A 14,164-nucleotide genomic window follows, 5' to 3' on the forward strand; every position below is an offset into this window, starting at 1 on the left:
GATTTGACCCATATTCTTCCATATTAGAGGAAGCTCTTTACATCAGCTGCAAGAACACTGTGTGTGTAAAGCATTCTCAAATATTGAACAGACTGGAGTAGCTCCCATTCATACGCTATGTGTGCACTAGAATGGTCTTGGTCCTAGTTCACGGCACACAAGAAACTCCTGTGAATATATCTCCTCTTTCAATTCAACGAAGAAGCAACAAACAGTCCTTTCTATTGATACTCATGATAGGGTTGGTATTTCTGGGATGGGAAATTCCTGGATATTTTGGGAGGTGGAGCCTAGGGAAGGTGCAGTTTGGGGATGGGAAAGACCTCACAGAGCCCACCTTCCAACACAGCCATTTTCTCCAGGTGAACTGATCTCTGTTGCCTGGAGAGCAGTTGTAATAGTGGGAGATCTCCAGCCACCACCTGGAGGTTGGCAACTCTTGCTAATGAGAGATATTTTACAGGTAAAGAAGTTCCATGGGCAGACTTCTAAGCTCACAATGATTTGGGGCCTACATGTACACAGTGGAGCCACCATATCTATATGATCACTGGGGAAATAACTACCCTTGATTTTACATTATGTGTTTAGGATTAAGGTTTACTTTTATTTTTGTTTATGTACTCAACTAACATTATCCCTATTTAAGTTTTTAACCCACCCAATATAAATGCACTCAGGATTCAAATGTGTAAAACAAGTTCAGGAGAGAGCATGGATAAAATTCATACCCATGTGCAGGGCAAGCATAAAAATTATGCAAGTCAGTCAGTAATGTATTTTGTGTACTGGCTTTTGTGCTTGTCAGTGGAGAGAGGAATTTCATTCATAGTAAGTAGGGGAGAAAGCATTTTTGGTGGTGGTGGTAATGGTGGGAGGGGGACAGACAAAAATCCTGAAGGAAAAATTATACTTATTGCAAATGCTGGAATACAACAAACTCAGAACCACTTTGTATAATGCAGGTGCAAAAAAATGTTTAATGTTATATTGCAAATGTTGATAGGATATGTGATCTCCAGATATTGGTTATGATCACCAAAGCAAGCCAGTTTGGTCATGCACATGCATGTATGAGGACGCATAATGTAAAGCCTGGTAATTTTAAACTTTACATTGGAAAATCCACTAGAAACACAGGAATCACATGCAGGGTTGGTAGGAAAGATCAATACTGTACCAATTGGCAAGGGGCATCCAGCCCATCCAGGCCAGGCTGGCCTGGCTCCCCTTTTTCCCCCTTAACTCCACGGAATCCCTGTTTGTAAAGATTAACTTGCAGTGTTACTAATAAAGAAATGTCTTTTGTATTGACTTTGCTGGAGCAAACAAACAAATAAAAAACAGAACGAAAGAGGAGCAAGCTGACAAGGAAGGCTGATCTATGACAATGCTGGTATTTTGTTTCCTAAAAACAAGCCATATGTGGGAATAAGTAATACATTAGCTAACGAGAGCTAGTATCTGTAAGTAGATTTTATGCACAGCAAATGAATTATCTTCAAAATAATACCTTTGGTAGATATAGGCTAAAGCTCATTAGAACTTTAAACTTGAAGGACTAGGTTCCTTTGGTCTGAATAAATACCAAGCATTATGCAAAAGTTGTAGCTTGCCCCTCTTTACTTTGTACCATTTTGTAATATTGTCTACTGTAAGAGGAGACATTTCTAATACACAAGTGAGACGTACCAATGGGCAAGGTGCATCTAATCCAGGGGCACCCTGTTCTCCTTTCTCCCCTTTAGGCCCCTTTTTGCCTTTCTTTCCCTTTTCCCCCTGTGGACACAATGGTTTGGATAAAACAAATGTTTCATTCTTTTGTGAGAAGAAAAAGACATCTGAAAATATTTTTAAGCCAAAAGAGGATTGAAAGGACACTTACCACTGTGTTCTAGTTTGAATTATGCATTATAAGGAAATAGTGTATTATATGATGACTATAAGCGACAAGTGCATCTCTTTATGGCCTCAAGCTTCTCTAGTGATGCCATTGTTATGGATGCTTAGAATCCTAAAGCAGAGCTTGAAACTATCTGGCATCTGCAAAGCCCTTCAAGTAATTCAGCCCACTCAGCCATGTCTCTTGTAGACATAGAAGTTCTAGTGCATTCACCAAATCTCATTTCATATTTTACCACAGTGAGGTGGGAGATGATTTTCTGGAGTTCTTCCCCAAGAAAATGGTCATGTCTCTGTGAACCAGGTGACGTTTGCATGGAGGAAAAAAATTCACCCTGCCCACATGGTTATAACATACACACTTCTGGAGTTGTATGTGACTACTTGCTGCAAAAACGTGTCTTTGGCAGTTCTGTTTATGTCTTGACCAAACTTGTTCTCACAAACCCATTCTATGCCAGATCAATTAAGGTTCATGGGTAGCATGAGAATCAAGTTTGTCTTCCATTTCTAAACCTGCAAAAGGATTCCATGGTGACTGATAGCTACACTAATGCTTTTCCTGGGTAAAATAAAAAGAGTTTAAAATATTCATCAGCATCCTTCATGGGTTGGACTATCACTTGCAGAGCTTTATCACACAGCAACACGTGAAACTGAAAAATCCAGTCATGAGTTGGGAGTTTCAGAATGTAGAGCAAATGTCTATCTAGAGCATTTAGAGCAAATGTCAGTCTATCTAGAACACATCGTGTGCTTAAAAGATATAGCTGCTATCCATCAAAGTGACCTCATTTGTAGTCAGGAAATATTTTGAGAACTAATTTGTAATTGATTTCACACCTGACCAGTTGATCACAATGGTAAATGAGTTTCAGGCTCACTCATAGTTTTTTTTAACAAAACCAGAAGTGCCTCGTTTTAATAAAACAAAACAAAACAAAAACCAGAAGTGCCTCGTTTTAATAAAACAAAACAAAACAAAACAAAAAAACAACCACCACAGTTGTACCTAAAGCATAAATAGGGATAATCAAGAGTATTAAAGAAAGATGGGGGAATGGCAGAAGGCAAATTAGTAAAATAAAATGATCAGTAACTAGGGGAGGGCTGTCAACGTAATGGCTCCGGAAAAGATTTTGCTTGTAAGGAAAAAAGGTGAAAAAGGCAGAAGGATTGGAAGGAAGCAAGCTCAAAGGAGAATGTAGGGATGCACCTCTGTTAGGTAGGCAGGATTAGGATGACAGACAACAAATGGTCATCCCCCCCTTTTTCTCACCAAACAATAGATTATGCATCCATTTACAGCAGAAAATAAAATGTTTGATACCATTTGTTTAATTTTATGGAACATCAACGACACATTCTTTAAAATCACCGATAAATTCTTGATGATTAACAGCGTTACACTTTCAACTTCAACTGAGGTAAGAAATTAATTATCTTACTGATAAATATATACATATATATTAAAAATGACATTACACAACACACATGATATACTATGACATATTGTATGAACATTCAAATGAGAACCAAACACACTTCCATGGAGAGATATACTGTATTACATCAAACATCCAATATTATTAATCTGTCTTGTCTGTGTGCCAAAATGTTTTGTAGTGGTACTTTGGAGAAGAAAGTAACATCTCAAAAGCTTATTTTGATATAACCGTGAGTTAAAAATTGGTCCTATATAGAAGTTCTCTTAATGCATGGGTAGTAGTAGTGGGATCACGAGCTCCTTCCCTACTCTCAGCCTCCATGTGTTGATCCAAAAGCCTCTCCCTGTTTGCAGAACTTTGAAGAAAAACTCACTCTTAAGTTTGACCAGGAGATGGTCTTGCAAGATCAGACCGCCAATTCTCTACAGCCCCTTTCACCGACAGGCACATAGCTACTGTGGAGCTCAGGGGGAGGAGAAGATAAGGCTCAGGTTGGGGCCCTGGAAGAAATGTTAGGGGGTCGGGCTCCATGGGCCCCGCATTAGCTATGGACCTGATAGGATTACAGTTTAAATTGATCTCATCTCTGAAACAGCTATTTTAGACCTACTGAGTGAGAAAACCACAGAGACCAGTATTTGCCTGGTCCTTCTCCCCCCACCCTCCAGCTGATAGCAGGCTTAAAATATAAAATAGTACAATGGAAAGAGTTAAGTGTTCTTCCCCAGCATTACCATTCTAATCTAATTTGCAGTGCCCAGTGGCTGTTTTTAAGTAAATCTCGGGAGATCCAATCAGGGGAATCTTGCATCATGTCTGTTTTGGCTCTACAGTCAAAGTAATTGCCCCACAGGATTTTAAAAAGCGTGACCACTTAATGACTCAGGATTTGGATCTACATTTACAGATTTTAAAGGGAAGGAAAAGGTAGATTTCAGTCAAAATACTGGTTTATTCTTTGCTCCTGGAAAGCCTAGGAACTCATGTAGTTATAAAAACATTATAGACCTGCAGTGACATCATTAATGTCACTGGCTAAATTATGGTAAGTCTACTGGTCAGAAAATAAATTGTTCTGATGGAACATAGCAACTGCATTGCTGTTTATGACTTCGGTTGCAAAAACAGTAAAGAGATTAAGAATGGCAACTGCAATAGCACAAAATAAGATGCTATTCCAGTGACGCTGGGTAATTTAGGTTCTGTAAACCTAATAATGTATACTTCAGAGACATGACATAGTGGTTAGAGTGTCAGACTAGGATCTGGGAGAGCCAGGTTCAAATCCTCACTCTGCCACGAAAGCTCAGTGAGTGACCCTGGGCCAGTCATGCACCCTCAGCCTAACCTACCTCACAAGGTTGTTGTGAGGATGAAATGGAAGACAGGAGAAAAATGTTATAAACTATTTTGGGTTGCCATTGGTGAGAAGATTTAGGGTATACATAAATAAATACTATTTCATTTAACTAGCTCAAAGATTGGTATCTTTAAATTTTTCTCAGTTACAAACTGATAAATATTACAACTTACCCTGCCATAGTGCCTTTTTTTTTTTTGCTGTCAAGTCACAGCTGACTTATGGAGACCCCCATGGGGTTTTCAAGGCAAAAGATGTTCAGAAGTGGTTTGCCATTGCCTGCATCGCAACCCTGGACTTCCTTGGTGATCTCCTATCCAAATATTATCCAGGGCTAACCCTACTTAGTTTTCGAGATCTGTTGAAATCAGGCTAAACTGGGCTATCCAGGTCAAGGATGCGCAGCGGAACACTCGTGTCATTTTATGCGCCCTGCAGCTGGCAGTTCTCACTCAATGGGCTACAGCAGGTGGGTATGGACTCTCCCTTGCCACTTTGTATCTGGGGAGAGAGCTAGGGAGGAAGCAGCTGCGTACCCCTCCTTCCCCCCCCTATGAGCACCTTGCCGTACTCACCATAAAAGCACCTGAAGAGGGATTTTTTAGAACAGTAATTTACATATTCTAACAGGAAACTTTCATTTTTTGACAAATGGCAACTGCCATGGCACAACTGAAAAGCCTGCTTTTATATTTAAGCATTAGGTGGGACAAAACATGGTACGGGGCGGGGATGCATCCACTGGCCTCACCTAGCTAGAGTCTACATACCATCTCTTTAATTTCACCATTAATTCACTGGCCTCACCTAGGTAGAGTCTACATACCATCTGTTTAATTCCACCATTAATTTTGACAGTGAAAAAAACTTGACAGGAAGTAACATCAATTAAAGTGCATTTTGCAGGATTTCTATGCTTGGAAGACTAATAAAAAAAACACCTTGGCTAATACTGGATTGGAGCCACAGGTCACTTTATACTGATGGAAGGCACTTTTGCTAGTGGAACAGAACATTTTGGCCTTCCATCTCCTCCTGCAAATCAAGCACTCTTCCTGAAATGCTGCTCAGTGGGTGGACGCAAGGGACCTCAGGAACAGCTGGGGGCGGGGGTAAAGTGGAGATTTGCAGTGGGAGGGTAAATGTGAAAATTCCTCCTCCTGCTGGTGGAAAAATGACCTTTGGATTCAGCCCAATGTTTCCAAGATGAATCACTGCTCTGACACCATACAGAGCTTCCATGAAAAAGTCCATTTGCTTAAATGTCCAAGGAATTCTGTATTAACAGCTGCTGTTGCCATTGGGTAGGATCCAAAGAACTGCTGAGGCTTGCATCATTTAATTAATACATTTATTTAAGAGCTCCGTGTATTTTCTTAAGCTCAAGGCTGCTCACATATAAAAATAAAGCAGTCTTTAAAATGACACAGAACGCAAACATATGATAAGGAATAACCATTCAGTTTCAGTGAAATCCCCAATCTTTGAGTGTCTGCCAAAGCTAGCATGTTGTGTTGTTGTTGTTGCTGTTTTAGACTGTATTGTGTTTTCCCCATGCTTTTGTCTAGTTTTTGCAAGCCATTTGGGGAACACTGCGGGGCCAGAAAATGGCACTGGAATATTTAAAATGAAACAAACGAAAACAAAAGCAAGAGGAGGCAGTCATAATTGCTGGCTGTTGAACGGCCAGGAAAAGCCTTCGTGGCTCTCAGACTCAGAATAGCTTGCCCAATGACACTATTGACACCCCCCCAGCACACTGTGTCCATGCCAATTGCCCTGGAAACTGCCCTCAGATTCATAAGCAGCATGCCCTGCTATATGAAAACTGCTGCATGATGAAAACCAAGTCCTGTTTGCTCCCTGAGGTTGTTTCACAGTTCTTTGGATCCTCATTGAGTTCAACAGGGAAACTCTGGCCTATGCAAGAATTCTGCATGCATTACTGTCCATACAATGAGACACTGTCATTGTTAAATTCTGTAGAGAAGCTCCTATCCAGGTCAAGGGGTGGATGCATGTGCAAGAACTTTTGTGACTATACAAAGAGCTCAGCTTCTCAGAAGAAAGTGAGGCACACTGAAATCGCATCAGCAGGATAAACTGTGAGGTTAGCTATCTGTTACAACAGGATTTAATTGTACCTAAGTTTCTCTGGGTTGCAGCAAATGTTTTAGCCCTGGTCTATCCAGCTGTGAGCCAGACGCTTGCAAGGTATAAATACAGCATATATTAAATTGGAGTCAATGGAGCTATATTGATTTACACTTACTGTCAGTCAGGCCTAGCAGTCTCCTACCTTGTTGCCACTCCGATGTCTCTTGTCAGTAACTCTTTCATAAACAAACATAGACTGTCAGGAGTCTTGGAGGAGAAAGCCTTTCCTATGCCATTATGGAAAGTGCTGACCTTTTGGTATGGAAGAGAGGCTGTGTTTCACATTCTGACAGATGACTTTGTCTAGCAAAGATCTGTGACTTGGCTTTTGGCACACAGAAGGAGGAAAAGTCAAACTTAATGGGACAAAATTATAGGGCTGGGACAGAACAGCTGACTAGGCTAAGGAATCAAACAACAGTTAATAGCATTGAGGTCACCTTTTCTCCCTTTTCTCCTACATCACCCTTTTCTCCACGAGGACCAGGGAAACCCTATAAAAAATGAACAAAAATACCTCTATTGGCTTATGTATATTGATAGGTGGGGTTTGCTTTTAGCATACAGCTGAATTGTAGGCACACACAAGCACAAGCAGGGAATACTGAACCAAATGATTGGAAAATCAAATGTAGGCCATAGTGTTCAGGAAGATAAAGATACGGAAAACACCCGTATAGATAATGATCCCTGTATTCCCAAATGCACACTGGCAGAAGAGAAAAGCCAAAAAGGTAATTGTCACTGAGAAAAGGTTACAGTGAACTTCGCCAACTGCAAGAGATTGAATTTTCAATTGCAATTTAAGAATCAATAAACTTAAATGCATTTCACACACACAAGTTCAAAAGGGCAACTATACAGAACTTCTACACATGAACTACATGGATCTTCCTGGAAGATTTTAACTATTTTCTAAATCAACTTGTTGTTACAGGTGTTTTAGTCTGTAGTCACCAGAATCTCACAGGGAGCCTGTCAAATGAATGCAGTGCTGTGTGGTGCACTGTGGTCATATTTTCAGGTATCTCCAGCTGCATCTACGGATTGGGACTCAGGAAAGTAGAGCACTTCAGGTGCTCTACTCATCATCAGCTTCTGCAGGTGCTTACTGGTGGTGCTACTTATGGTGGAAGACTTTACAAGACTACCCTTGCTCAGCATTGTTCTTACACGGCTGTTATTCTTTTTCTACCATTGTTTAAAGGAAAACAACAATGCAATGTTTAGTATATTCTCTGCATGATCATCATGCACACCAAATGGGAAAACAAATCAACATGCATCAAGCATGCAACTATTATTTCAAAGAAACTTTACCTACCATAGAAACTGATAATAAATATTACTTACATCAAGGCCAGGTTCTCCATCTTTGCCCTAGTAAAGAATCATATGAAATGATGTTAAGTTTTATGGCTGTTAGTCAGAGATCTGGTGAGATGTCCACCAGGACGATTCAGATATGCAGCAATTGTGTCCTGTATAAAGTGCATGAATCTTCATATTTTTTAAAAGCACAGAAGCTCTAAATGAAGGACAATCAGAGAGGAGACATTTTAAAAAGATACCAATCTCTGTAAACAACATAATATGAAGCACATATTTCACAGAGAACTGATACTTTATAGAGCATGTTCAGCGGTTAACAAGGAACAGGGTGAGCTATAAGAAAGCCTCCAGTGCAAATCTCACCTCAGCAAGGTAGCTTTGGATGAGCCATCATTCTTTCAGCCTCCTTTCCAACACTCTACAATATAGGAACAGCTGTGCTGACCCTATCTTACTACCCAGCAGGTAGCAAACCTAAGCTGTTCATTTTAGGCATGTGTCTCTGCTCTTGTAGTAGTAAGCCCCTCTGCTCTTGACACCAAGAAAGAATGCGGAGGGCTGTGACTTGAATGCAGCAATATACTTGTGATATAATATAAAAATGCCTAATGTTCTTTTTATTACGATGTGGGATTGTGTATACAAAACAGGAGTTATCTTAAAGCAAAAATGGCAATAGAGATATAGGAGTTGCCAATTATGGACTGTGAAATTCCTGGAGACTTTGGCTGGAGCCTGGGGGAAAGGGAGATTTGGGGAGGGGAAGAAGCTCAGCAGGGACGTGGTGCCATAGAGTATGCCATCCTAGACAGCCATTTTCTCTAGGACAACCAATCTCTGTAGCCTGGAGATCAGCTGTAATTCCAGATCTCCAAGAACCACCTGGAGGTTTGCGACCCTAGGGCTACACTGAAGTCTTGAGCTTTGGCGAGAGGACGCCATCAGAGAGCGTGTTCCAGTATTGTCTGTTCTGTCATCTACAATAAATTTTAATTATGCACACCATAGAAGTGTGAAGCTAGGAATGTCTATTCTGGACATGTCCCATTGTTAGTTTGGAAGACATTCCTCTAATGAGAGATGCCACTAGGCACAATTGCAGAAGAACCATAATGTCCGTTACAATTCAGAAATATCGTGAATATAATGAGGGTCAACTAAAAAGGGTAGGTTTCAATCAGGAACATGACCACAAGAAGCAGCTATACTAGGAAAACACTTATGATGATTATCAAGGCCTTCCAGGCCTTTGTTCTATCAGCATTTATCATGCTGTCTGATTTCAGGCACTAACTTAAAACATGGCAACAATCTTTCCCACCCTATTGTCACTTAGGGTTTCTGGGATTTATATCTTGCAGCATAAGAAAGTGTAAAGGCTCAATCTGAAAAAGCCTTTTTTGCACTATTATTTGCTCCAGGGTAAAATGTAAGGATTTGGATCGCTTTTTGAGCCTCAGGACAAGGCAATCGTAATAGGTCTAAGTAAACAGGGCTATTAAGGTCACTGTTTAGAATTGGAATGTTAAAATGTTACAAAATCTCTGTATGGAATGCATTTCCCTGGAGAAATTATTATACAATCCATGTGTAGAGCAAAGGTTTCAACTTTCAACTCTGAAAAGAATAATCTACATACTTTCTAAATTTTATCACCTAAACCAGGGGTGCCCAATGTACGGCCCATGGGCCAGAACCGGCCCGCCCAGGGCTTTAATCCAGCCCATGAGCAAGTGGGCTTGTTATGCCTTGGCTCTGCCTCCCCCCAGCTCCTCCATGCTTTGCCTTGCTGTGCCTGTGCTTCTACTTTTTTTTTTTTTGCTCGGCTGCCTTGGCTCTGCCAGGTGTGAATGGCTCCACCTCCGCCTCGCCTTCTCCGTGCTTCACCTTGCTACACCCGGTCTGTGTTTCTTTTCTTTTCTTTGTTGCTGGACCCCTGCCTTTGCTCTCCTGGGTGCAACTGGCTCCACCTCCCCCTTTCCTCCCCCATGCTTTGCCTTGCTACAGTTGGTCTGTGTTGCTAATTTTTTTGCTGGGCTCCGGCCTTGGAACTCCTGGGTGCACCTGGCTCCCCCTCCCCTCTTCTGTGCTTTGCCTTGCTAAAGTAGGTCGGTGTGTTTCTGTTTACTTTTTTTTTTTTTGCTGGGCTCATTCATGTTGATTTCAGATTGGGGGAGAGGGGTTGTGGCTCAGTTGAAGAGCCTCTGCTTGGCATGCAGAGAGTCCCAGTCTCTATCCCTGGCACCTCCAGTTAAAAGGATCAGGCTGTGGCTTATGAGAAAGATTTCAACCTGAGAGAGCCACTTCCACTCTAAGTAGACTTGAGGGGGGAGGGAGAAGCTCGCAATGCTCAGCCATTTCATGTTTTCTCCTGGGCTCTAGGCTCAGAGTATTGACCATGAGAGCAATCTGGGGAAAGGGTTTGCTCCCCACTCCAGGCAGCATGGGGGCATCAGCCCAGTGCTGCACTGCTGGCTCTCCAGTCTACCTATGTGGGTTTTCCTCTGCAGCTAGGGTCTTGCAGTGATGGCACATCAACTTGATGCTTACCCTGAAACTGGTAGTAAATTTTTAGTTGTGTTTGTCTGTGTCCTTTAAGTTTATATCACCGCTACCTGGCATTACATTTTAAGACTCACATGGCCTGGTCTGAGAATGTCCCATTTATGTCAGATCTGGCCCTCATAACAAATGAGTTCCGACACCTCTGACCGAAACTATTCTTATTCAGGCCTGACGAATGGCGTCTAAGCACCTGCCATCACTTCTCCAATAACTGTGTAGATTCAAACTATATACTTTTTAGGGACTTAGATCTAAGGGTTTGTAGGGCTCTAGTATTTGAGATCGCCCGAGAGCTTAAAAAGTACATGCATACAGTTGCAGCATCAATGTTGAAAACATGAGCAAAGCATCATGGGATTTCCCAAGTTGGGAAATTCCTGGAGATTTGGATGTGTGTGTGTGTGCTTGGGGAAGAAAGGGACCTCAGCAGGGTATAATGTCATGGAGTCTACCTTTTAGCCAAATTCTCTAGGGGAACTATCTCTGTCATCTGGAGATTATTTGTAACTCTGGGAGATCCCCAGGCTCCACCTGGAGGCTGGTAACCCTAGTTTCCATATAACGATCTGCACACATTGGGATATTTGTTGGGTTTTAGGTTTGCTAATAGGGGGTTGGGTTGTGGAAAAGAAAAATTTGTTTAGGATTGCACTATAAATTCTTTCCCCAGAGTTACACCTTCCAAGCCCATTGACTTCAATAGATTTAGAAGGCTGTTGCTCTGTTTAGCATTGCACTGTGTTACTACCTCCAAAAATGACTCCCTCTGTTGTTTTAAGTAATAATGAAAATTTTGAGAGTGCCAGTCTCATATCTCTCATGTTATGTGTAGTTGGGCTATAAGCTATATTCACAGTGGAAGCAACAGCAGATACATCACTACTAACTCTGGTCTGATTGTTATGTACACTAGAGTTGTCAGGCAGAGCCACAGAGTTGGTTTTTATACCCTGTGTTTCACTACCTGTTGGAGTCTCAGAGCAGCTTACAATCATCTTCCCTTCCTCTCTCCACAACAGACAACCTGTGAGGTAGGTGGGGCTGAGAGAGTTCTGAAAGAGCTGTGACTGACCCAAGGCCATCCAGTTGGATTCATGTGGAGGAGTGGGGAATCAAACCCAGTTCTCCAGGGTCGAGTCCACTGCTCTTAACCACTACACCAAACTGGCACACAGGGTGTGCGTGTGTTTGTTGGGGTGAAGTGTTGCGGGAGAACAATTATTTAAAAGTTCTTACCAGGAGTGACAAAGGTCCCTTTAAGAATTGCCAGAAGCTTTATGGTAAACCTCTATAGTTTTACCACAGAGTTTCTGGTGATTCTTAGAGCTACCTTTGTCAATTCTGGTAAGAATTTCAGTAAGTACACAAGGTTGCATGTTTTTTAAAAATGGGGAGATCTGGGGGTGGGGGATTCCCTGCTCCCACTGTGAGCTTGGCAGCCCTAATTACACAGTTTCTAGAGGAGCTTATTAAGTTTTAAATTGACCCCGAAGAACTTCTATTTCTATCCATTCTGAAGTTTTCAAATGATCAGATAAATGTAGCACAATTTTTTGTTCAGGGTACAGAAGTAAATACTTATGCCATTAACATCTATTGTGGAGCCTACATCCTTATTTTTGTTTCTACAAGTTTAGAAAAATTAAAATCAATATGAACATTAAGATATTTATCCAAAGCAAAACCAAAATCATGCATAATCTGAAACACAGGACATTTTACTCATATTGTAAAAGTGCATCATAGAATACAGTTTGTACGCAAAGTTTTTACTTATCTCATCTTCTTTTATACAGTTCCAAATCAATTTGCACAAGGCATTTTGCATAACAGGAAAATGTGGTGGTTGTGTGTGTCAAAAATGAAACTATGGCTGCAGTCACACACACTTGTATTTGGAGAAAAGTTGATATAGGTTGTGGTCACAGACACTAAACCATCCACTTTCAATCCACTTTCAGTGCACTTCCCAACTGGATTTTACTGTGTGATCTGGCAAAATCCAGTTGGAAAGTGCACTGAAAGTGGATTGAAAGTGATTATTTAGTGTGTGTGACCACAGCCTACAGGGGTAATTTCCTGCAGGAGCGCACAGGAGCGGAGCTCCGGCAGTAAAGAGCCCAGGCGGCAGGCACATGCAACAAGCCCCCCCCCCTGTTCCCAGCAGCCCTCAGTCAGAGCAAGAAGCAGCCAGGTAAGTTGCAGAACCCCCCCCCCAGCCCCCCAGTCCAAAACAATCCAGTGGCACCTTTAAAACCAAGTTTTAATCAGGTACAAGCTCTCCCTCCTCTGCAAGGACAGATCTGCATGTCCCCCCACCCCCCAATAGCTAGCAATACAAAACAGTCTAGTGGAGCCTGAGCGGTGGGTGTTGCCTTCTGACACACTTCCGGTGATGTCAGGGTGTGTGGCATATGCAAATAAGTTATGCTAATGAGTTATGCTAATGAGCCCCTGCACCTCTTTTTCTACAAAATGACCCCTGACAGCCTATATCAACTTTTCTCCATATTAAAGTTAAAAAAATTAAGAACAAAGTATTTTGCATAAATGAAAGCTGATTTTTCTTCTGTACTGCAGAAACTTCTGATCACTTCAGATCTTTAAGGAGGGGGGAACAGCATGTTCCTGAATTCCTGTCATTACATTCTGGTACCCTGAGACAAGTCACAACACACAATGGAAATGGCAGGAGTCACACATGGTGGAGGAACTCTTCATTCTGGATTCTCTCATTGTTATTTACTTATGTCAGAATGACTCTGTTACTTTTACACAGATATATGTGACTGCATGAATCTGCCCGAACTTCATATAAGTAATGGCCTCCAGAGAAGTGACCTTGGGATACCCAAACTAATTGCGTTTCTGTGTGATGAATGGTCACCAAACAAGTACAACTTAATCAAGGATTTCTGGAAATTGCACTTTCTAAAAGTGTCATATAACTTACAGGCAAGCCATATGGTCCTCTGGGCCCAGGATCTCCCGGAACTCCCTTTTCACCCTGAAACACAATATGGAGAAGAGGTTTTCCCTATGTAGCTTATTAGGCTTGTGTCCATCCCCCTTGCTAGGCCTAGGACTGTATGTGTGGCATCATCCATTTTGTCTCTTTACAACAATCCCATGAGGTGGTTTATGCTGAGAGATAATGAGTAGCTAAAGGTCATCCAGTGAACCTCATGGCCAAGGGCCACACTATAGCTAAGAAGGAGATAGTTGCATTTCTTTCCCCTGTGAAGTAAACAGCATCTTTGGGTGGGCTTGAGAGATATTTGAGCAACTCTGTTCTTCCCACTGTCCTGAAGAAATAGCCTGAACAGCTGCACATGAGTCAGAAAAAACAATGACATAGATCATATAACACATAATCTGCCCCTCAGTGGGTATTTGAATC

At 41.6% G+C, this 14,164-nt stretch overlaps 1 protein-coding gene across 1 annotated transcript in view; it reads right to left on the minus strand.

The window, feature by feature from the left end:
• The window catches only part of COL25A1 (collagen, type XXV, alpha 1), a 450,407-nt gene that overhangs the window by 19,578 nt on the left and 416,665 nt on the right, over positions 1–14,164 (minus strand). Inside the window, exons 33-36 of the mRNA XM_015426262.1 lie at positions 13,718–13,771; positions 8,221–8,247; positions 7,308–7,361; positions 1,181–1,258 (exon numbers count right to left, since the gene is read on the minus strand). Coding sequence (XP_015281748.1) covers positions 1,181–1,258; positions 7,308–7,361; positions 8,221–8,247; positions 13,718–13,771 — 213 coding nt within the window. The remainder of the gene's footprint in view (positions 1–1,180; positions 1,259–7,307; positions 7,362–8,220; positions 8,248–13,717; positions 13,772–14,164) is intronic.

Source organism: Gekko japonicus, unplaced genomic scaffold, assembly GCF_001447785.1.
Source record: "Gekko japonicus isolate JY-2015 unplaced genomic scaffold, Gekko_japonicus_V1.1 scaffold173, whole genome shotgun sequence".
Lineage (NCBI taxonomy): Eukaryota > Metazoa > Chordata > Lepidosauria > Squamata > Gekkonidae > Gekko > Gekko japonicus.